Consider the following 25,025-nt stretch of genomic DNA (forward strand, 5'->3'; position numbering starts at 1 on the left):
TTTAAGAAGTCTCCCCATCTCATGAACCTCTTCAACCCACAGACTCCATCTTAAAAATAAGGGCACTAGGCTGGTGGCTCACGTGTCTAATCCCAGGACTTTGGGAGGCTGAGGCAGGCAGATCACTTGAGCCCAAGAGTTTGAGACCAGCCTGGGCAACAATGGAAAACCCTGTCTCTATAAAAAACACAAAAATTAGCTGGTGTGGTGGCCTGTGCCTGTAGTCCCAGCTACTTGATAGGCTGAGGTGGGAGGACTGCTTGAGCCTGAGAGGTCGAGGCTACAGTGCAGGGCACTGCACTCCAGCCTGGGCAAGAATGAGACCCTGTCTCAAAAAAAAAAAAAAAGGCTGTGGTTCATTCTTTCAAAAGCTAAGTGGAGCCCACATTGGCACAGATGCCAGCTACAGTGTCTGTGTTATCAGAAGCATCATCTGGTGTTACAACTTCTGGCCTATTGCTCTTTTTCTTCTTTCTCCTTTGCCTACTCTTCTATTTCTCCATATTACCTTTTTGTTGGCCAATGCCTTAGACTTGCTCATGAGCATTTGTAGGTTTGGTAGCTGGCACACAAAACCAAAGGAATAAGTGTCTCCAAGTTTGAGTTGTAATTCTCCAGTTAAATTTCTTTCTTTGAGATTTATTACAGTAATAGGTTACTAAGACATTGTAATTCTCACTTAGGGTATGACTGTATTTTATTCTAATACTAAGTTGAAAAATTACCATGGCCTCATATCTATATATCTACATCTGTGTATTTTAAAGGCTCACAACTCTTATACGGTATAAATTGAGCTTTAGAGCAAAATTTATTCAAGATAATATTTATCATGTGTCTTTATGTACCAGGAATGAGAATACAATGGTGAACAGACAGAAAAGTCTCTGGTTTCCTGTAGTGGGCATTCCAGGAGCAGAATGGCGTCATAATTCATTTACTCTATAAGTCAGAGAGAAAAATGATGGCACGAACTGCAAGGGATTTGTGTGTAAAATTTGTGACAGAAAAAGAAACTGGAAGGGAATACGCATTTGCCATGTTCTATAATATGCCACAGACATTGTAACAAAATATTTCATGTCAGTTACTTCCATTTAGGAAATACATGTTCATTATTTTCTTCAAACTAAGAATTACTTTATCCCTCTTTTCTTTGAAGTTATCTTAAATCTGTTATTATTCAGGGTCTCTATCCAACTTCTCATCAAATTACCCTATTTGTAGCTTCCAAACGTTAACACCTCTCTGCTGAAATGGAGCCTATAAAAAGCCTTAGTGGCGTAAACTGTGTGTGAGGGAGAAATGGTATTTAAGCCCTTAATGAAGTTAGGAGCTTTCAAACTGTTGCACTTTGGGTTTACAGGATCCTTCCTCCATGTCCCTTTTTTTTGGGGTGCGGAAGGATTTGGGAGAGTGGGAAATATTCTCACTACATATTTATTACATTAATTATCTTCTCTTTTAAAATGCAATTTTCATGAACTGGCGATTTATGAACACTTCACATTGCTTGAAAGCATCTTACACTTTTTTTTCCCCTCAACTCACAAGGCAGTTTCTTTCTACTGGTCGAATTCTCAAGGCAGAAAAGCTACATACGTCCCTCGTTTCTTCACTAATTGTTCTCTAGAAAAGGGAAAGTGAAGAAGGGAAAGAGAAAAGACAACGGGGAAGAAAAGAGCATAGAGGAGAGAGGAAAAGTGGGGACAGAAAGGAAGAAAAGGACTGAGAAAACGCAGGAGCCCTGGCTTGCCGGTGAGCAGACCCGGCGCAGCCACAGCGCGGAGCCGCGGCGCCCACTGGTCCTCGGAGCTGCCAATCGGCGTGTAATCCTGTAGGAATTTCTCCCGGGTTTATCTGGGAGTCACACTGCCGCCTCCTCTCCCCAGTCGCCCAGGGGAGCCCGGAGAAGCAGGCTCGGGAGGGAGGGAGCCGGAGGAAAAGAAGAGGAGAAGGAGGAGGACCCGGGGAGGGAGGCGCGGCGCGGGAGGAGGAGGGGCGCAGCCGCGGAGCCAGTGGCCCCGCTTGGACGCGCTGCTCTCCAGATACCCCCGGAGCTCCAGCCGCGCGGCTCGCGCGCTCCCTTCGCTCTGCCCCTAAACTTCTGCCGCAGTTCCCTTTCAAGCCAGCGAATTTATTCCTTAAAACCAGAAACTGAACCTCGGCACGGGAAAGGAGTCCGCGGAGGAGCAAAACCACAGCAGAGCAAGAAGAGCTTCAGAGAGCAGCCATCCCGGAGCACCAACTCCGTGTCGGGAGTGCAGAAACCAACAAGTGAGAGGGCGCCGCGTTCCCGGGGCGCAGCTGCGGGCGGCGGGAGCAGGCGCAGGAGGAGGAAGCGAGCGCCCCCGAGCCCCGAGCCCGAGTCTCCGAGCCCGAGCCGCAGTCGCTGCGGCTACTCTGCTCCGGATTCGTGTGCGCGGGCTGCGCCGAGCGCTGGGCAGGAGGCTTCGTTTTGCCCTGGTTGCAAGCGGCGGCTGGGAGCAGCCGGTCCCTGGGGAATATGCGGCGCGCGTGGATCCTGCTCACCTTGGGCTTGGTGGCCTGCGTGTCGGCGGAGTCGGTGAGTGGGCCAGGCGGGGGACGCACGCGCCGTTTAGGGTGCTTGAAGCTACGAGAGGAGCCCGCAGGGAATAGGGGAGCGCCACCTGGGGAACCCCCAGTCCCCAAGTATACACCGGAGATCCGCTGGGACAAATGCGCTCGTCTGGTCACCCTTTCCCCCTCTTCCCTTCCTCAGAAAAGCGCTGCTCGCTGGCGTTACCCCGCGGTCCGCGGGAATGGGGGCACCGAGAATTACAGTTTGGTCTAGCCGCAGAGGCCCCTGAAGTCACTCCCAACTTCTTCGCCCTCGGCGGGTCTTGCTGCGTGGTCTGGGAAGGACGGAGGGGAAAGGGTGGCAGGAGGGGGGAGCCTGGGTCGGGCCCGCGAGGGAACGGCTCCACTCCGCGCGCTCCTCGAGACCAGGGATGACCTGGAAACTTTGGGGTCCCTTCCTCCGCACACCATCCCCCCCGCGCCGGCTTTCCTATTTGACTGCATGCAAATTCTGGGGAGATGGGGGCCAGATTTAAGAGACCCGCGAGTGTCCAGAGAGAAAAGTTTGCAAAAGTTCTTTTGTTTGATGCTCCCTGCGGCTAGGGCGAGGTAACCGACACTACGTGGAATCGCAGTACGCGGTCCCTCAAGGGGATACTGGGGGAGGCACGGAACGCGTCCGAAAATGCTGGGACGCCGGCCACTGGATTCCCAGTCCTGCGGCGACCCCCTCCTCGTTGAGGGGTGGAGGCTGCACCGCGGGGCGTCAGGGACAGGAGGACATTTTCCTAGGAGTTACACGGGAGTGCCGCAAGCAGGGCGAGGCGGGGTACGTGTGACACGGCGCTCGGCTTCGGGTCGCCTGGCCGCTCGGGGACAGAGGCTTCCCTCCCGCCACGCTCGCCCTCTCTGGCCCTGGCGGGGCGCTTCTGGGGCCGGGAGGAGTCTCGTCTCCGGCGGGGCGCCTGCCGGCACCCAGCTTCCCTCCCCCGCCTTGGCGGTGGGAACTTGATTTCTCCATTTGGTCGCGCTTCGGGGGCTGGAGCTTGTTTCCCCACGTCGCCCAATGAGCGCCCTCTAAAGGGAACTGCCTCCTTGGCCTCCTCTCGTCCGCAGCTGCCTCTACCTGGGCGCCAGGAGCTCTGTCGGGCCAGGTGGAAGCTTGAGCACCCCAGATTTCGTCTGCAGCCTCAGTGCCCTCTGGGGTCTCAGGGAGTGCGGCTGTTTCTGGCCCTTCTGGTTCCCCACGTCCTCTCCCTTTGCCATTTAATAACGTGTCAATTTCTAATTAACTGAATTGTCTTTTCAAAGACAAATTATATCATCTTAAGGTCTTTTAGGTAGTCATAAGAGTTTGAGTCTCCCTACCCCCCTTTTTTGTGCTGAGGCTAATTTAGGACTGGGAAACCTCTTTGGCATCGAGCGGCAGATGGACATTTTTAATCAGTGTGGGAGCCTCTGTGTGTGCTAGCAGATCCCCATACGTTCTTTGTGGTTGGAGAGCATGTAGAATTGGAAACTGTACAGACTACATGAGTATTTTGGGTGCTCAGGTTGTAAAATAGAACTCCGAGCCTTATCAGTGTTTCCCTTTGGCAAATGATGGTTTAATCCGTTGGTATTAGTTATCTCCCAGCCAGTTAGGATGAACTTTGGCTCTTTGTACACCAAAAGGCAGCAGTTCTCTTGTTTATTTCAGATGAGCGTTGTTGCTCCTCTTGTTGCAAAACAGGGCAAAGGGACTTCATCTAATAAATTTCAAGAGCCTGCCTAAAAAACTGCACATGGTTAAGGAGGCCCTTTTTTTTGCTGAGTCTTATTCATGGATTTGCTAGGAAATGTTACTGTTTTGGGATTCTGGAGAAAGAATGTTTCTGTCTTCTGCCCCTCTGGGTTTTTGCATAAATCTACCAGTGCTCCTTAAGGAAGTTTTTTGGCCGAACTATATACCCGTCCTCCCCGGTGACAGCTTTCCCCTGAACTGTGTATCTTTGGGGTTCTAATATTTCTCAATTTGAACCAGAACTGGATGCTTTCCGAGTGAACTGCTTCATTGTGATAGACACTGTTTTCAGTAATTGGAAAATCATCCAAAAAGGGTGATTAGATATTTATAAAATGTCAACTTGGAGACTAGCAGAGAATCTTTGTTAGGCAGTGAGTCAGTCTTTCTAAATAGAAGCTGTTTCAAGGCCCAGAATGGCTAACAGTCCATTTAAATTACTTTTCAGTCTCCGTTTGTTTCATGTATAGCAGCAAAAATATAAATGAAGTCAAAAGACTGAATTTAAAAAAAAATTAGCAATTACAGAATATTATTTCCAGGACTTTGCATTTTAATTTGAAAACTGCAACTGTTTCCTGGGATTTAGAAGTAGTGATTTGGGTTTAAAGTCTCCCTTTAAAAGGAAGAAAGGAAAACTGCCTACAGTTAGTGAATTTTTGAGTTTTATACTTAGCTCTGGGGGTAAAAAAGAGGTTCTCAGGAACTGAGGCTCAAAACTGCCTATGAAAAGGAACTGGTAGCTGTTCCTTTATGGATCCTGGAGGCAGCTGGGAAAGCCTGTTCCTAGTGATCCATTCATACTTTCCACTGGCAGGTTAGGACTTTGGCTGCGGAACACCAGGCAAGGGGAAAATCTGACTGAGTGTGGCAGTAGTGATATGCTGCTGGTTTTCTGTCCATTTTGTACATGACTGTTTATCTTTAGAAATAATATATTGCAGACTGCTATAAACACATAATTTGAACTGGAAATATGTTTAAGAAAAGGAAGTGTTTTGAAGTAGAGGAATTTTATAAACATTCTTAGATGTCTGTAAATTAAAAGAAACTGTCAAGTCATTTGGGCCCATGCATTATCTCTCGGTGTATTATGAAAGGCAGGCTCTGGAAAGTTTGCATTAGAAGGGTAACTAAAATCGAAATCATGTAACTTTGCAGTTCTTTAGAAAATATAGTTTGGCTGTTTTATGAGTGAAACAAATTGCTTTTGCTAGGGAATTTTATAAAAACAAGGGCTCTTTCTCTCTTAGTTGGGTATTAGCAGAAGGAGGATGTCATTTAAGAAGGAAAGATCTTGAAAGATGAGGCTTGCAGAAAATGGATGTCTGAGAAGCAATTTGAGCATGCCCTTCAGCTTCTGCTTTTAGGACCTGATATGTTTAGTTTTGATGGTAACCACCCTTCGAGGGGTAGCCTACCCTGTGTAATATGATCACTTAAATGGCGCCTTGGATAATCATTAGTTTGGAAAGGATTTCAAAAGGTGAACTGGTTTGTTCCCTGGGTGGAACTAGTTTTCAAGTCTCCAAAAGCCCCCAGAGACCTGACTGGCCAGCTAGAGGTGGCTTGGAGTCTCCTTAGGTTGGCAAGGCCCCTGAAGCTGACCCAGTCACACAGAGCCCCACCAGCCCTGTCATTAAGGTTTATAGCGAGTCCAGTCAAGCCACTGTGCTGTTGGCATACCTGCTGGTGGGGATCCAGTTGTCCTGTGAGGAATGCCATCTGGGTTTAGATTCTCACTAGATTGTCCTTCTTCCATTGCCAAAAATCAAACTAAAAGATTTTGCCCATCCTTTTCTTCTTCCAAGGCAGAAGGGTGCATTGCAGAATCTCAAAACCACTGAATTCTTTTCGTGGACTAGAGGCCAAAATAAAGTCTTAGAGAAAAGCCAGAAGTAATGAAGAAGAATCTTTGCTAAAACCAATCTACTCTTATTTAACTTTTTTAGTCATCTGTGACAGTACTATCATTTTCATTCTAATCATTTGGATTTAAATCTTGAAGAAGCCCTGGACTCATTCATCTTTGTTGGTTTCCACGTCCAGTCTGCCTCTAAGTCCAGCTGTGCATTCATTCTGCAGATATTTATTTCATACCTACTAGGTGCTTGAGGTAAAGCAGTGAGCAAACCAGGCAGATATCCCCCTGCCTTCTTGGAGCTTGCATTCTAGTGATCTTTCTGTTCATTTTTTCATGCCTTCAGTGGCCAGCGTGGAACTTCCTCAGGCGTGCCAACCGGCCCCAGAATGCCCTGGCCCATGGGAACCTGCACTTAAAGATGCAGCACCAACAGGTGTTTACCCAGCTCCTGACCTGAGCTCAGCACTGCAAAGAAGTCGGGGTTTGGAAATGTGGTCCCTTCCTGCAGCGCTAATCTTTTTTTTTTTTCCTCTTGAGATGGAGTCTCACTCCGTCACCCAGGCTGGAGTGCAATGGCATTCTGCAACCACCACCTCACTGCAGCCACCTCACTGCAACCACCACCTCCCAGGTTCAAGCGATTCTCCTGCCTCAGCCTCCCGAGTAGCTGGGACTACAGGCACGTGCCACTGCACCTGGCTAATTTTTGTATTTTTAGTAGGGATGGGGTTTCAACGTGTTGGCCAGGCTGGTCTCCAACTCCTGACCTCAGCTGATCCACCGCCTCGGCCACCCAAAGTGCTGGGATTATAGACGTGAGCCACCATGCCTGGCCATTGGTCTCTTCCTGCAGCACTAATCTTTTTTTTTTTTTTTTTTGAGACGGAGTCTCGCTCTGTCGCCCAGGCTGGAGTGCAGTGGCGCGATCTCGGCTCACTGCAAGCTCCGCCTCCCGGGTTCACGCCATTCTCCTGCCTCAGCCTCCCGAGTAGCTGGGACTACAGGCGCCCGCTACCACGCCCGGCTAATTTTTTGTATTTTTAGTAGAGACGGGGTTTCACCGTGTTAGCCAGGATGGTCTCGATCTCCTGACCTCGTGATCTGCCCGCCTCGGCCTCCCAAAGTGCTGGGATTACAGGCGTGAGCCACCGCGCCCGGCCCCTGCAGCACTAATCTTGATGGGACAGAAAATTTCAAATGAAGAGCTTTCCCTCTTTTTTTCTTCCTTGGGGGCATGCCAGCTTGTGCTTCTATGTCAGTAGCCTTGTAGTTGCCATTCCTGGCCCAGACGCTTGCATGCAGTTTGGTTTGTCCTCCACCGCTTTGATCATGTTGCCCATGGTCTAGACACCTCCATGTCCTTGTTATCATGGCATATAGTCTGTATGCCTCTGCTGGATTTATAAGCGGCCCCATAATAGCCTTCCTTTCTGGTTACCCCCTTGATCACTTTCCACCACATCTCCCAGCCCTGGCCCATTGATATCACTATCATGAACACTCCCTGGACATTGCTACTTTTTCAGTGTTTCTCCTTTTAAATGCTATTGATTAAATGCAAGCTCCAAATACCTTTTCATGGCTGATCCAGCCCTGTTGTTTTTAATCCTTCTGTAAATAGCAAGGCATACTGATGATCAGAATCATTGGAAGTATGTGAAAATACAGATTTCAGGCCTCCTCTCAGACTTACACAATCAGAAACCTGAATGGGGGTGGGAGTTTGGGGGAAACTGTATTTTTATAAAGCGACTGAGATGATTCTAATGAATCAGACTAATTTGGGAATCGCTGGTCTAGATCGCAGCATTACCCCTTAATTATGTGCTATTCTGTGTTACTACTAGAGTTTTCAGCAGTAGCTGGGCTTAGAGTACAAAGGGCTTGGGCTTGGGAGGTGGACAAGTCTGGGTTCAGATGCTGGTACCTTGCCACTTAATGTGTCAGAACTTGGACAGTATATTGAAGCTCTGAGTCACTTAAAAAAGTGTGTGTGTATAAATTGGACCTAAGAATGCCTTTATAACATGACTGTTGTGAAGATGAAATGAAGGGAGCATATGAATGGTGCTTGAGGCACGGAAGATAGGACTTTTTTTTTCTTCCTTTCCTCTCTTGGCCTCTTTTTTTTTTTTGGCAATGAAATGAATGAAATGAGGGAGCCATGTCAGATGTTCTTACCTCTCTGACATTCTAAAGAGGTGAATTTTATCTCCCATCAAGGTTAGTGCTATAGGAAGAAACCATGTTTCCAAATCTCCTACCCCTGTGCAGTGCTGAGCTGGGTAAACATCTGTTGACACTGCATGTTGAAGTGCAGGTACCCGTGGGCCTGGACATTTTGGGGTTGGTTGGCACTCCTGAAGAAGTTTCACGCTGGCCACTGAAGGCATTATGGTTCAGGGTCAACTGAATACACCAGCCCCCAGTGGACCTGGGCTAGTTGTCCAGTTTTGATGCCTCCGCACTCAGTGTCATCAGCATTGCAGGGTTGGAGTCAAGAATAAAGAAGACATTGATGTAACGTCTTGACACATCAGCTGTGCACAATCACACCTCCTCCTCTTCCCTGAGGCTGTGCTGAGATTCCAGCACATGGGAAGGAGAGAGTTAGAATTTAGTCTGTATCATGCGTTGGTATGCCGTTGGTCATTTAGAATGGGGTGGCAGGGGTAGTGAGTATATTTTGGGGCTCTGGGGGCAGAAAAGGGATTATTTTTATTTTTTAAGAGTGGAAATGTGGCCTGGCGCGATATCTCACGCCTGTAATCCCAGCACTTTGGGAGGCCGAGGTGGGCCAATCACCTGAGGTCAGGAGTTCGAGACCAGCCTGGCCAACATGGTGAAACCCCATCTCTACTAAAAATATAAAAATTAGCCGGGCGTGGTGATGGGCACCTATAATCCCAGCTACTTGGGAGGCTGAGGCAGGAGAATTGCTTGAACACAGGAGATGGAGGTTGCAATGAGCCGAGATCATGCCATGGCACTGCAGCCTGGGTGACAGAGTGAGACTCTATCTCAAAAAAAAAAAAAAAAAAAAAAAAGAGTGGAAATGCATTAAATTTCTTCTTTTAGCCATTTGGGCTTTAGGTCTTACTATTAAAAATCTCAATTGCATTTTGATAAGTCTGTTTCTAGGCAGCATTAGCTTTAGCAACAAGGATGGAGGGGTGAATGCCTCTGAATGGGAGAGGACACTGTTGAAATAGAATTGTGAATGTCTGTTTTTCTCAAGTATCTCAAAGAATTGGTAGGAGTGGGAGAAGAGAGAAGCCTTGAAATCTTTGGAGATTTTCCATTTGCATTTCACATCAGCAGAGTGAAGCCAATGAGTATGCAGCTGGTGGCGTGATAGCCAATGCATAGTCTTGGAAAAATGGAAAAATGTTATTAAAGACATGTTTTCACAGTTTTTTTCTCTACCATTCAGTCTATTTTGTGAAAAATGTCACAAAGACTCAGTAAGTATGCTCTCTACAAAGCATTTTGGTGTTTTTTTTTTTTATGATTACACAGGTATATTAAATACAAGTAGCCGTGATGTTTAAGGAGTATGTGCAATTAATAGAATTTAGTCTCATGGTATAAGAATGACACATGGGACAAGATACACAATTATTAAAGGAAAATTTTTTTTTAAGGGAAAAGTTAAATACGTATTTGGTTTTTTTTTTTTTTTTTTTTGAGACAGAGTCTCACTCCGTCACCCAGGCTGGAGTGCAGTGGCATAAATGAGGCTCACTGCAACCTCCTCCCCCAATTCAAGTGAATCTCCTGCCTCAGCCTCCCGAGTAGCTGGGATTACAGTGCACACCACCACGCCTGGCTATTTTTTTTTTGTATTTTTAGTAGAGACGGGATTTCACCATGTTGGCCAGGCTGGTCTTGAACTCTTGACCTCAACTGATCCGCCTGCCTCAGCCTCCCAAAGTGCTGGGATTGCAGACGTGAGCCACTGCAACCAGCTAAGTATGTATTTATGTGTAATTTGTTATTAAATATAAATACAGTAGACTAAATATACAACATTTTAAGTCAAGGCAAAAGCAAGGTTTTATACACATGTAATTAACTGTCTTAATCCCTGTGAGCCCTCAGTTTTCTCATCTCTAAAATGATGGAGTTGAACGAGAACTCTCTCTCTTTAATATTTACTTTTTCTGCACTTTAGGGTGTGGTAGGAGCAATGTGAAGATTAACTTAATAAGTAATTATTAATCCCCTGTCAAATACTTCTAATTTTATTATTGAAACATGGAATTTATTCACCTTACAGAAAGGCAAGTAATTTCTAATAGCTCATGGTAACCTGTTACCTTGAACTGAGTGTTCATTGTTTACTAGGAGTGTATACATTGTCCTGCGTATTCGTGATCTAATGTCTATTTGTATTAGTCTGTTCTCACTCTGCTAATAAAGACATACCCGAGACTAGGTAATTTATAAAGGAAAGATGTTTGATGGACTCACAGTTCCACATGGCTGGGGAGACCTCACAATCATGGTGGAAGGCAAAGGAGAAGCAAAGGCACGTCTTACATGGTGGCAGGCAAGAGCGCTTGTGCAGGGGAACTCCCATTTGTGAAACCACCAGATCTTGTGAGACTTACTACCACAAGAAAAGTATAGGGGAAACCGCCCCCATGTTTCAGTTATCTCCACCTGGCCCCGCCCTTGAAACATGGGGATTATTACAGTTCAAGGTGAGATTTGGGTGAACACACAGCCAAACCATATCACTAGTATTTTTTTAATATATTTTCTGATACAAGCCAGTGTAACATAAAGAACAGCTGCGTGGTAAAAATAACTTTCATTCTAGATAGAAGACTACATGACTTGATATACTGGGGGGCTTTTTAAACTGTAAATCTCATAAAGTGTTTTAGTCTCCTCATATGGTTTCTGGCCTGGATCTCCATTTCCAGAGTGGGGCTTTTAACTGGTGCCTTCCGTTTGGTCCCTCTCTAGAGCACTTGAGCCTGGTCTGAGTACTGTGCAGACCACAAGCAAGAATCTAAATGAGCAGACTATGGTAGTGTTGCCTGGGTTTGGATACACTTATTATGTAACCTTGGGCAAGTTTTTTAACCTTCTGGGCTCAGTTTTCTCATCTGTAAAACTGAATATCCTAAAATAAGTTTTTAGGATTATGTGAGACACAATAAGTAGGGACTTTTTAGCATAAGGGAATGTCCATGCGTTGTGTCACATACTAGTTATAATTCCTGGCTTTCTGCTTCTCTGAAGAATAAGGGCTTGGCACACACATTAGTTGGGCTCATCTGATAAGCTCTGGCCCAGAGGGTGGCTCAGCATATGCATGCTAAGGCCTACTTTTTCATAACAGGGGCTTTCTTCTTGTCTTGGGGTAGACTAGTTCTACGCTGAGATATTGGGAATATGTTTGTAGTCAGCTTTTCTCTAAAAGTGGATGATGTGAGAAAATATGCCATTTATTATTTCTGGCTGATGAAAGGTTCCTTACAGGGACAGGACAAATCCGTGTTAAGATGTGAAAAGCTCATCTTTCCCAGTAATTTTACCTCCACAAATCTGTCCAAAGGAAATCATTACCAGGTAAATAGTATTTAATGTCTTTGTTGAAGTCTCTTACTTATAATAGTTAAAAAAATGGAAACAACCCAAGTGTACAATAATAGAGTAATTGTTAAATAAGATTCTAATTTAGACACTGAATATCCTGTGGCCATTAAAGATTTATTTGAAGGGTATTTATAACTTGGAAACTATAGTACACAAAAAGTTAGATATAAACCTGTGTATAGTGAGACCTTGGTTATATTTTAAAAGGTGTGTGTGTGTATAAAGATAATGTATATATACAAATCCATACATGTCATAGAACTGTGTAGATACACATACACAAACATACACAGCATGAATACAGGTAAAACTAGGAAAATCAGAATAAGATTGGTAGATTGTATCAATATCAATATCACTGTTGTGATGTTTACTGTAGTTTTATAAATGTTACCATTGGTGGAAACTAGGAAGGGGCACAAGAGATCTTTGTATTATTTCTTACACTGTGTGTGAGTCTACAGTTATCTCAACAAAAATTTCAATTAAAAAATGGCACCAGAGCTAGATTGTTGTTCAAGTAAGTTCTGCTGATCCTTCAGAGAAAGATATGTTATAAAGCTCAGAGAATGATAGAAGGCTGTTCTTTCTCATTTTAGGAGGTTGGCATCACTCTATGTCAAAACCAGACAAGAAGAGCAGAAAAAACAAACCTATAGGCCAATGTCATTTATATTAGATGTCAAAATTTTAAATAGAGTATTATTAAATTGAATACAGCAGTTTATTAAAAGAATAATGATGAGCCCAATTGGGATTTTTCCAAGGGCAGTTTCAACATCAGAAAAGCAATGCAGGTATTAACAGTTTAAGGGAGATAACAATATGATCATCTCAACAGATGCAGAAAAAGCATCTGACCAAAGTACATGTGAAAGTATTAATATAAAGGTCCCCAAATTCTGGTTAACTGAAGGCATATTATATTTGGCTAGTACATCTGTGCTTCGGACTCAATTCACTTGACATGTTTAGGAACCAAAAGGCCTCTGTTTACAAAGTTGTTAGGCAACAGTCTCTAGTTGCATGAGTGACAGGTGTGTGACAACCCAATAAAGGATGGGCCATGACATATATAGATTCTAATTCATATGGAGTTGTTCTAGCATTGCCCAGGTTCACTGTGTACTCTCCCAAATTAAGAAAATGCAAGAGATGGTTTTGAATGTTTTAGAATCAGATAAATTGGGGTTCAGTTTCTGGTATTACCACTTAAAAGCCATGAGAAGTCTCTTATCATCTCCATGCTTGTTTCTTCAGTGTGAAACTGGGATTAGAATATTTTGCTTTTTGGTTACTTTGAAGATTAGCCTCAATAATGACTAAAATCTTCTAACACAAAGCCTGACCCATAGTAGGTGATTTAAACCTGTTGGTTTCTCTTTTCTTCCATCTTTAAGTTTTGTGATTCTGCAGTATATTATATGTTTATATATAAATATATATGCATATGTTTTGTGTTTCTCACTTGCATCCTGACTTAACACTATGGGACATATATTTTCACAAATTTAGAACTGGTTTTTTTTTTAATTTTTATTTTTATTTTGTGTTTTTTATGTGTGTGTGAGCAACAAGGCTGTTTATTTCACCTGAGTGCAGGCACGCTGAGTCCGAAAAGAGAGTCAGCGAAGGGAGATAGGGATGGGGCCGTTTTATAAGATTTGGGTAGGTAAAGGAAAATTACAGTTAAAGGGGGGCTGTTCTCTGGCAGACAGGTGTGGGGGGTCACAAGGTGCTCAGTAGGGGAGCTTTTGAGCCAGGATGAGCCAGGAGAAGGAATTTCACAAGATAATGTCATCAGTTAAGGCAGGAACAGGCCATTTTCACTTCTTTTGTGGTGGAATGTCATCATAAAACTGGTTTATTTTTAGTCAGGCAAGTTATGATGCTTAATTATATTTTGTATTTCCCCTATCACCCATATTTCCTGAATAATACTTAGCTAAAACTTGCATACAAGTTGGAAATTTAGTTAAGACTGGAAAATCTTTGGTAGTACTTGGATTATAATTAAAATACTCAAAGAAGGTCAGCATCGGAACCCTAATTATTTTTATTATTTTTATTTTTTTTTGAGACAGGGTCTCGCTCTGTCGCCCAGGCTGGAGTGCAGTGGTGCGATCTCGGCTCACTGCAGCCAGTGCCTCCCAGGTTCAAGCCATTCTCCTGCCTCAGCCTTCTGAGTAGCTGGGACTACAGGTGCGCCACCACACCCAGCTACTTTTTGTATTTTTAGGAGAGACAGGGTTTCACCATGTTGGCCAGGATGGTCTCAATCTCCTGACCTCATGATCCCCCTGCCTTGGCCTCCCAAAGTGCTGGGATTACAGGCATAAGCCACCGCGCCCGGCCTGGAACCCTACATTTTAAACATTGTTTTATATAAATTTACTAATGAATTAAAATCTTAACTTTATTTATGTCCCACTTCTGAACTTGCTTAAATAGGAGTGGTGTTTTGATTTGATTATTAGATTTGATTAGGTTTTGTGATTATGCTGATTATTGAATTAAGTTTTGTACTTGATAAATCAGTTTAACAGTGGACACACGTTACTATAAGCCAACAAAGGACAAAGCTCTATGTTGGTCCTGCAAGTTAAAAAGAAATTATGACATGGTACTCACCTTCAAGTAACTACTGTCTACCTTATGATTATTTAGAGAATTGAAAATGAGTTGGGCCAGCACTTAAAATATGTGTTATATGTAAAATATGCATCAGTTTTTGTTGAATCTAGTTGGGCATTTGTACAATCAAAATTGCCAAAAAACCACAATGGAGAATAAGAAGAACCCCTTGTAGAAGAGAAGTCACTGGTCTCCTGGAAAAGCAAAACCTTCCTAAAACCTTCCTTGAAGTGGCACAGTATGTTGGAGAAAAAGGAGAATTCTGTTGATGACTTGGAGACACTTGATTTTCATGTGTTTCTCTTTTTCCCAATCTTCTCTTCAAAGAAAGACTTCCAAATGGTAAAATGTACAAAAGGTAGAAAGAGTAAGAAATTGTTTAGAACCTGAATGATCTGTTGATATTTCTATCAGGGGAGAAAGTAACCTTATATTTCAACCAGTCTTGATTCTCCATATTCTATAATCTTTGGGGTCTTAAAAGTGAGAGCTGGGCCTTTGTATATATCATATGTAATCAGGTAAAAAGTATATATTTATAATATATACTTATATATTATACACATCATATATTATATACATTACATATATGTATCCGGTGAAAACTTATAAGAGACGGAGTCTCATTCTGTTGCCCAGGCCGCAGTGCAGTGGTGTGATTATGGCTCGCTGCAACCTCGATCTCCTGGGCTCAAGGCATTTTACTGCCTCAGCCTCCTGAGTAGCTAGGACTACAGGCACCAGTCCTGGCTGAGTTTTTGTTGTTGTTGTTCACATGGGGTTTCACTATGTGGCCCAGGCTGTGGACCTTATATTAGGTGTTCAGTTAGATCACATAGCCTTAGCTGGCCGGGCACGGTGGCTCACGCCTGTAATCCCAGCACTTTGGGAGACTGAGGTAGGTGGATCATGAGGTCAGGAGATCCAGACCATCCTGGATAACACAATGAAACTGTCTTTACTAAAAATACAAAAAATTAGCTGGGTGTGGTGGCGGGCGCCTGTAGTCCCAGCTACTCGGGAGGCTGAGGTGGGAGTATGGCGTGAACCCAAGAGGTGGAGATTGCGGTGAGCCGAGATCACGCCACCGCACTCCATCCTGGGCAACAGAGCGAGACTCCGTCTCAGGAAAAAAAAAAAAAAAAAAAAAGATAGCTAAGTAATCAAAGAGGTATAAAAGTGTTGGGATAATTCTCACTGTATTCTTTTGGATTTTGCTTTTTTAGTTTTTGTACCAACGGATTTTAGAGCTGGAATGGACTTTTAAAAGGAAACACATCCAGAGAGGTTAAGTGATTTATCCAAGATTACATAGGTAATTAGTGGCAGAGTTGTAAATTTAGCCTACGCTGTTTTATTAGTGTATTTTCTTATAAAACATTCCTTTTCTGGCTGCTTCTACTCCCTCATTCCCCACATTAATGATTAGCACCTAATGCACTTATTTCTGGCACATGTTTGATAAATAAATGAAATACCATGAAACATACATTTTACGTTATACATTTAGCATCAGTGTGGTTAGTGGGTTTTGTGCAGAATCCTTTGGTGTTTAGATACTTCTTCAATTTCCAGCAAAACTGTGCTCCAACTAATTCCTTTACTTGCTGGTGAAACTTCAGGCTAATTATGGGAAGACAGTTGAGAGGACTGAGATTTGGAAGACCCAGAGACTGAAATAGAGTTGATTTGTAAGTCTTAGGAAGATTGTGGAGATTTATAGTTAGAAAAGGAGATAAAAGCTTCCTGGAGATAAGAATCGGAACCAGAAGCAAAATCCTCATGAATTAATACTGCATTTTCTGGGGGAAAGAAGGCTGCTATTGTAGTTAAGAGAAAAAGAACATTCCTTGGATTTTTATGCTAAAAATATGTCAGTGCCTTCCAGGAGAGAGTCTGATGCACTTCCAGCCCAGGTAGAAGTGCTTTTTTACCCAATTCCTTTTGCCAGTCTTAGATGTAGGCTCCTCTTTTCTCCCAAGAGTTTCCTCTTGAATATTGGCCGGGTGTGGTGGCTCATGCCTGTAATCCCAGCACTTTGGGAGGCCGAGGCGGGTGGATCACGAGGTCAGGAGTTCAAGACCAGCCTGGCCAACATGGTGAAACCCTGTCTCTACTAAAAATACAAAAATAGGCCAGGCGCGGTGGCTCATGCCTGTAATCCCAGCACTTTGGGAGGCCGAGGCGGGCGGATCACGAGGCCAGGAGATCAAGACCATCTTGGCTAACACAGTGAAACCCCATCTCTACTAGAAATACAAAAAATTAGCCGGGCATGGGGGCGGGTGCCTGTGGTCCCAGCTACTTGGGAGGTTGAGGCAGGAGAATGGCGTGAACCCGGGAGGCGGAGCTTGCAGTGAGCCGAGATCGCGCCACTGCACTCCAGCCTGGGCAACAGAGTGAGACTCCGTCTCAAAAAATAATAATAATAATAATAATAATAATAATAATAATAAGCCGGGTGTGGTCGCGGGCACCTGTACTCCCAGCTCCTCAGGAGGCTGAGGCAGCAGAATGGCTTTAACACAGGAGGCGGAGGTCGCAGTGAGCAGAGAGATTGAGCCACTGCACTCCAGCCTGGGTGACAGAGCAAGACTCCATCTCAAAAAAAAGAAAAAAAAATTATTGGTTTATAAATTTTATCGTAACACAAATGTATTTGAGTCAAGCTTTTTAGAAAAATAAGTCTGTGAGATATTTTTAAGGAAAGAATTTTATTAAAAGGCAGTAACATTAAAAATTACCATTACCACAGCCTTCTCCTACTATAGATAGGCATTTTCCATTCATTGTCTGTAACTGTCTCACAACTGCTAGGCGGTATTACTTGCCAAGGCTGCATTTTATGTGGCCCAGCACAAGTTAGAGCCTCAGTTTTTCTAGCTTTAAATAGTCTTTCTATAATACTGTAATCTTTCAAGAGAGCAGTGAAAGTGTCTAACTGTATCACCAACTGTTTAATGTAGTCCAATGGGTGCAACCCTGGATCATGAAGTGTCTAATGGTTGCAGCCTCAAATCATGAAGTATCTAATGGATGGTTGCAGCCCCGAATCATGAAGTGTCAGAATCTTCCTTTTCATTGGTTGGCCTAATCTTCCAGGTCACTGATACTCTGATTTCTTTACCAACTTTTAGCATATTGCTTTAATGGCTTCTCTCTGCAAACTTCAGTCTGGTAATGGGAGAACTAAGAGGTAGAATTAATGGCACCTCTCTAAATCTCAGCTCTGCCAATTTCTGGACTTGGGCAGGTGATTTAACCTCTCTATGCTTCCATTTTCACATCTGTATAAAGGAGATTAGTCATAGTAGCCACCTCATAGAGGTGTTGTGAGGGCTAATGCCTTAATTAATGGGTGTCAAGCACTAATAAGAGTGTGCAGGATAGAGCCTGCACTAGACTCTCAGTGTTGATGATGATTGAAATGGACAGCTAATTAGATGTACTGACCAAAGAAGACAGTGTCAGTAGTCTTTTGAGGTTTTGAACATGAGGCAGAGAAGACTGATGGTGCCACTGACCAGATCAGGAGGACAGACTGATTTTTTTCCTCTTCTTTTTGTGGCTCTTGTGTTTTGGTGAAAGGAGGAGGCATTTTGGTTTCTCTAGGTTTTCCATCTGGGTAGTGGAGGGCATATTCTCCATCACGGGTTTTCAGCCCTTGCTGCCGATTACATAAACTTGGGGAGCTTTTAAAAACTATTCATGCCTTGGCCCCACTCCAGACAATGAAATCCAAATCTATGTGGTTGGGGTCCAGCTCCCTGTTAAAGCTTATTCTCACTTCCAGAAGGCTTGAGAACCTTGCTCTAGAGGACTTCTTAGTCTCCAGTTTAGAGAGCAGCCTAGCAGGTAAGGTTTTGTATTCTTAACGTATGCTTTCTACTGCTGTGATTAAGCCCCATGTAATGAGGTGGCTTTCCAGGACTCATCTGCTGCCTGTCACAGTCTAAGCAGTGTGGAATTGGGAAATCCTTGCTCCCTTCCAGCTTTTTCCTTTTCTCCAATGTCTTTTCTGCTGGATCATACTTTTTTCTTTTGACTATTATTTTGGTGGATTTGGAAACATTTGAGAGGTCTTTAGACAGAAGACTGCATAGCTATAAAGTAAGTTTATCTGAGGATGTCTTTTTAAAAAATGCACACATTGCCCTTCCTGAAGGAAGACTTTTCCTAGTGGAGCAAGGGACACTCGTCCTCTTGGTCTGGTTACAGAAAAGCATGTTTGGCAAGCTTATTAGATTTGCCTGAGTTCATACTTTGAACAGAAAAATTGCATGTTTTACTGATTGGAAATACATTCTGGGACTTGATTGAATATACTGATCATGTATAGGTCCTACATAGGTGTCTTAATAATGGTCTTCTTACCGTACCTGCACTTAAGTTCAGCAATTTGGACCTGGTTCAAGTCGCTTCAATTCCATGGAGCTGTATTGTTTGCAGCTGAAATAGGAAGAGAGAGTGCTTTAGGCTGTCTTGTGAGCAAGACATCTGAGTTGTCTTTAGTTCATGCTTAAGCACAAAAGCAGCAGCCCATCATCTAATCTATTCATAGTTTACTTTGTTCAGGTATCTAATTTGGGAGCATGCTTGCCCTCACTCACTTCTAAAACACACAATTTTCCATCCATTGAATAAAAGGGTCTATCTTTAATTGACTCAGGGAACAAAACCTTGTTGAAGAATTCTGGATTTCTCAAAGCTTTTAAAAATTGCTCTGCAGGATAACATTACAATGCTGACCCTACTGCCACTCAACATGTATCTGTCCTACAATGGAGTTGGAGGAGGGATTATTCTGAGAAGGCTATTAAAATGAACCATTTACTATGATTCATAGGCTTTTAAACCCAGTAAGTCTGTAATATCTAGGGTAAAATTCAACATCAGTTTATTATTTTGGTGATGATGGGGTTAAATGTGTCTTTACAAAGTATTAAGCATGCACAGAGAAAATGCAAATGTGAATTCTCTTCGTTCTCCCCGTTAGGAGTGTATGCCTGATAGATAAATGTTCCAGAGCATTCATGTAATACAATTAGTAGATATAAGTGCTTTTTCTCAGTGGAAATTGAGGTCTGTTACAAGGAGTAACAGATTAGGCCAGTGGTTCTCGAAGTAGGGACTAATCAGCAGCATCTACAGCTCCTCGGACCTTGTTAGAAATGGAGATTCTGGGCCTCTCTGCAGACTAAGCAATCAGAAACTTTGCAGGTAGGGCCCAGCAGTCTTGAGCTTTAAAAAGCCCTTCAGGGGATCCTTCTGCATGCTAACGTTCGAGAACCTCTGAGCTACGGTTCTCACCTTGACAGCACAGACACTATTGAGAGTCCCTGGTTGTGGGGCACGGGTGTCAGTATTTTTGTTTCTTAAGCTGCCTTGGTGATTCCAGTGTTCAGTCAGGATTAGAGGCTGCTGCTCTAGGACCTTGCTACCCAAAATGAGGGTCCCAGACCAGCAGTGTGGGCATCATCTGGGAGCTCTTTAGAAATCCAGGCTATCAAACCCCACCTGAGACTTACTGAATCGTATTTAAGTTTAACAAGATTCCCAGTGACTCATAAGCACATTAAAGTTTGTGAAACACTGATTTATAGAAATAGTGAGTTTCCTTTGTAGAAGCCAGCCCTTAGAACGCCCTTAATTTAAAAGTTTTGTGAGGAGGTAGAACAGCTGTTTTGGCTTCTGCCTGGCAGTGACTCAGGGAAGCAATCACTGGGGGCAAGGCAAGGCTCCGAAAGCTGTGAAGGACCCAGGACCATTTCATCGAGTGAGTGCTGGTGCAAGTAATGAAAATCCCAACTCAGATTGGCTTAAGCGATGGAAACTTTTTGGTTCAGATAATGGAAGAGTTCAGGAGTAGTTCTGTTTTCAGATCTGGCTGCATCAAGAGGCTTATGTGATTTTTTTTTTTTTTTTAAATCAGCCTCAAGGCTTACGTAACTCTCAGCTCAACCTTACTTTGTTAGATTCACTTTCAGGTTTTACAGAATTAGAGTAACAGCTAAGCTGTTGTTAAAAAGAGATTCCTAAACATAGTGGCTTAAAGTAGATTTATTTCTGTTTGACACAACAGTCCCAAGACAGGTCTGGTGGGATAGCTCTGCTGTGCTCACACGCAGTTCTTACCTGCTGGTCCAAGGTGGCCAGTCCATCCATACTGTCTCCCAGCCAGGAGACAGAGTCAAGGGGGAGAACATACCCATTCCTTTTAATGCCACAGCCTGGAGGGGTAACACGTCACTTACACTTATATCCCACTATTTGCAGCATAGTCACGTGGTCACACAAGGTACTATGCGGGCTGGGAAATGTAGTCTCTACACGAGTGGCCACATGCCCAACTAAAATCTGGGGATGTTTTGTTACTAAAAAGGGAAGACTTTAGGTATTGATGACAACCAGGAGCGACTTCTCCTCTGGTGGTGGCAAGATGGAGTCTGGCAACTTCAAGTTAACAGCCTGTCCTGTCAGCAGTTTCAGTAGAAAGCACTACTCTTTCCTAGTTCTTCCAGTAAGAATCCCAGAATAGCTTCCTAGTTCCTTAATTTCTGGGAACTACACATGAAGAAGTGTCCCCAGAATCCCGTGGACTGTGATAGAAAAGGATTGGTTCCCCCAAAGAGAACTGTTTAATAGCAGGCTTAGAACAGAGAGACCTTTACCTCACTCCTTTGTGAATTGGCATTTAGACCCAGACAAGAAAGGAAAGTGGAGAACACGGGGGTGCTCAAGCCAGATGTGGGGGCATTGGGGGCTATTTACTGTCGAGTTAGTCAAGCATGGAATATTTGAAGATTATTAGCACGTGACATAAAGGGTATTTAGGAATAAATGTGTTTGCTGAGTTTAATAAACATAGGAGACTGTAACAGTGTACTTTTGATCTTCTGATCTCTTATTTTAGTGGTTGGTAAATAAGAGTAAAAGAAAATATAAACTTTGACAAATGCTTTTAAGAATGTTTTAAATTATTTAATCTTTAATTGCTAAAGATTATGTAAATAGAAGCCTTTAGTGCATCAAACGATGAGTGTTGGAGAGATGATGAATTGAACTTGTGTTTACCGTCTCCTTCTCAAGGTTTTGTTTTCTTAGTATGTTTTTTATACTTTATACTTAGTACTTTTTTATACTTTATTCATTACACAAAGGATTTGAGGTAATTTCCAAGACTAAGGCCTTTCTCGCAAGCTTTAGAAGAAAATTCTAAAAGCATACTACATCCTGCTTTTAAAAAAAGTTGTGACAGTCTTACATGATAGAAAAATAATATATCATATTCAAAATAACATGGTATTTCCAAGGTTCTCAACTGCTTATTGTCCTTTTAATGAAAATGTGGATTGTAGGCACATCTGCTATAAATGAATTAAAATTTCATTTGCCCAGAACTTTGTGTATTCCATTAATAAGATTTACCCAAAACACTATTGTTGGTTTAATAAATATTAAGAGAGCCTTTGGGATGTGCCTCCTGGCGTTTGTTGTTTCTCTCCTTTGAGCATTAACTACCCTTCTGAGCCTTCACAGGCTGCTTTTGTTGTTTTGTGCCTTGAGGTATAAATAGAGGCAGAAAACCCAGAAGATGCAAACAGATTTAATACTATAAACTATTTACAGATGTGTTTAGTATTCATTCAATAGAACCTTTTAGTTTATTGAATATAAACCAGCTTTAGCATTCTACATGTGCAAGGGATTCTGTTTTTTCTTTTATTGGAAATTTTAAAAACGACAAAAACATCTTTTGGTAGTATCATCATCTAATAAGCACCAGAAAGATGTAACGTCATGACTTGCACCTGACCCTTTGTCTTCTTGGATCTTACATACTTTTGGACAACCAAGAGTGCAAAGGGTGGAAACTTCCGATCTCTACTGAGTAAAAGGAAAGCCTTTCTAAGAGGCAGTCAAAGATGGAACAGGCTACTTAAGCAGGAGGCAGGACCCATACCTGGAGCTAAGCTGGTGTATGTTTGGATGGCTGTTTACTGAGGATCTTTAGAGGAGATTCAAGCTATCAACTGGCTGGGGAGAGTCGCTGACCTTTATAGCTTCCTTCTAACCTTAGAAGATTCTGTACGACATTTTAAAGGTGAGTGCTGAGCAACTTAAACTATATTTTATTTCCTTTCCTGATAAGTTGGTCTGACTGAGACTAGACATCTTTTGTTGCCTGTAGTTGAAGGAGTCTGGCATTCTAGGACCAACTTGCTGTTAAACTGATGGCAAGATCTCTATTTGCCAAAGTTAGGGGACTGTGTATGTAACCATTGAAATCTAACATTACCTCAAACTTCAAGGGACTCTGACAGGTACTTTAACCAGTTAGAATGGCACACTTGACTGTCTGGTTTGAGTCAGAGCAGTGAGTGCCTGGGAGAAAACAGCAAACTGAAGACACCATGAGTGGACTTCAGGGAGAGGGAAGAGAGACAGAGGGCTCACAGGCCAGCACGAAGAGTGTAAAGGGAAAGTGGCCACTGTCCCAACCTGCCAGGGGTTTGGGAGGCACTCTTAATTTCCCAAGCATTCACTTATCCGCACTTTGACCAGGCAACCCTTCTTAGGCTGGACAGGGACACTCATGCTGGACCTTGATCACCCATGACCCATGTGTCATAGTGCAGAGCTTTCCTTCTGAGGCTTAAGTGACCAGTGTGACAAGAACCCTGAAACACCTAATGTACAGAAGGACTCTAGGTCCATGGTCCCCAACCTTTCTGGCACCAGGGACCGGTTTCATGGGAGACAGTTTTTCCACAGGTGTTAGGGGGGATGGTTTTGGGATGAAACTGTTCCATCTTGGATCATCAGGCATCAGACTCCTTTCACAAGGAGTGTGCAAACTAGATTCCTTGCCTGTGTAATTCACAGGGGTTTGCATTCCTAGGGGAATCTAATGCTGCCACTGATCTGACAGGAGGCAGAGTGCAGGCGGTAATGAGATTGGATGGCTACTCACCTGCTGTGGGGCTGGGTTCCTAACAGGCCATGGACCAGTACTGGTCTGTGGCCCTGGGGGTCGGGGAATCCCTGCTCTAGTCATGAACCATTTGTCTCCCTCTTGATTTTTCCTGTGCTAGCGCTCACTTCCATGTTTCCTTCTTTATTCTGGGTAAAGCAAGAGAATGCTGGACAGGTAGCCAGAAGACTTGGGTTCTTATAGGCTGGCCTTTCTCCGCCAGTTACCAGCTGTGACCTCTGGCAAATCACTCAACCTCTTTTACCTCAGTTTCCCTTTTTGTAAAACCAGCTAGTCTCTGCAGTCAAACCTTCAATAGTTCTATAATGGCTATGCTTTTCTTAAGGAGTCGCTTTTTCCCCCTACTTTCTACTTACTGCCTTGCAATGAAGTTTTTAAAATTCCAGTCCAGACTTTAACACTGTGTTCTATTCTCCTCTCTTCTCCTTTGGCAGCCAACTAAATTGGTTACAGTTGTCATTTAGAATGCGGTAATCTTTCATGACTAACTATTTCCTCTCTTAGAGATGCCACTTCATCTAGCTGCTGTAGCTCGGGTTTCTTCCTCACAGATAAGAGGATGGAGGTTGCTCTTGATATGGGAAATAGAAGGATGGAGGTTGCTCTTGATATGGGAAATAGAAGTCGGAGTAGGAGGTAAAGTTCCACTGTAGAGGGAAAATGTCCACCTGTTAGAGACAGGAAACAACTGGGGTGCGAAGGGCCAGCTGTCCGTGTTCTATGGATGAAAATTCCCAGCAGATTTTTTCTGTATTTTTGGCTCTGAATATTATACACTGAACATAGAGTCTTGTCCTGGAATCTGATAGTTTTCTTAAACACTGGACAAGTGAATATACTCCAAAAAGATCACGAGGCCACGGGTATTGTATTCTGAGGTCCCGAGAAGTTGATGAATCTTGTCTCCCAAAGGCGGATATTTTTACCAGTGTGAGCTACCCAGAAAATTTTAAATTTGAAAATCTCCCAAATGCCCATGATTTTGATGGCAAGAATTATTAGAGGCAGGTGGAAAATACTGCCCAACTGTGATCATGACACTTTCACCAACTTACGGCTCCCTAGCCCTGGGACTGGCCAAAGAACCCAGTGTTGGGCTGGAAGGGGAGTCCTTCCAGGCTGATGGATCTCTTTGCCCCAAGTACTGTTGTCACACTGCCGTTGTTCGAATCACCTTGGGGATTGGGGTTATTTGTTAAAAATGCACATTCTTGCATCCCATCTCAGACCCTGCATTTGAATGTAGCTGAAACATACTGAAGTTACAGAATCATTGCTTTTGGCTGAAAACCTAGAAAGCTTGCAATGGCTTTCTGTGGACCCCACCTCTCTGCTTAACCTTTTTGGGTTTTTAGTTCGGGATCTAAGGCCCTCCCCTCTCTAAAATGCAAAATTTGACACTGAGCTAAAGATCAAAACATAGCAAGTGTTATCTAGAAATTATTCCTTTAAAAATAGTTTATTTAGCCCTGCAATAGGATAACTGTCAAACAATATTTTATGCTACTTAGAGTTGTACATATAGGTACATAACATTGAATAGCTTTGTTGAAGTATAATGTACCTGCCACAAAAATTCACCCATTTAAAGCGTAGTT

The 25,025-nt window shown here is 43.3% G+C and overlaps 1 protein-coding gene across 1 annotated transcript in view; it reads left to right on the plus strand.

The window, feature by feature from the left end:
- The first annotated feature begins 1,760 nt into the window (after positions 1-1,760).
- The window catches only part of SDC2 (syndecan 2), a 116,314-nt gene continuing 93,049 nt past the window's right edge, over positions 1,761-25,025 (plus strand). The window contains exon 1 of the mRNA XM_003311857.6: positions 1,761-2,566. Within this exon, the coding sequence (XP_003311905.3) occupies positions 2,507-2,566 (60 nt within the window). The 5' untranslated portion in view covers positions 1,761-2,506. The remainder of the gene's footprint in view (positions 2,567-25,025) is intronic.

The sequence above is a fragment of the Pan troglodytes genome, chromosome 7, assembly GCF_028858775.2.
Source record: "Pan troglodytes isolate AG18354 chromosome 7, NHGRI_mPanTro3-v2.0_pri, whole genome shotgun sequence".
Classification (NCBI taxonomy): Eukaryota; Metazoa; Chordata; class Mammalia; order Primates; family Hominidae; genus Pan; species Pan troglodytes.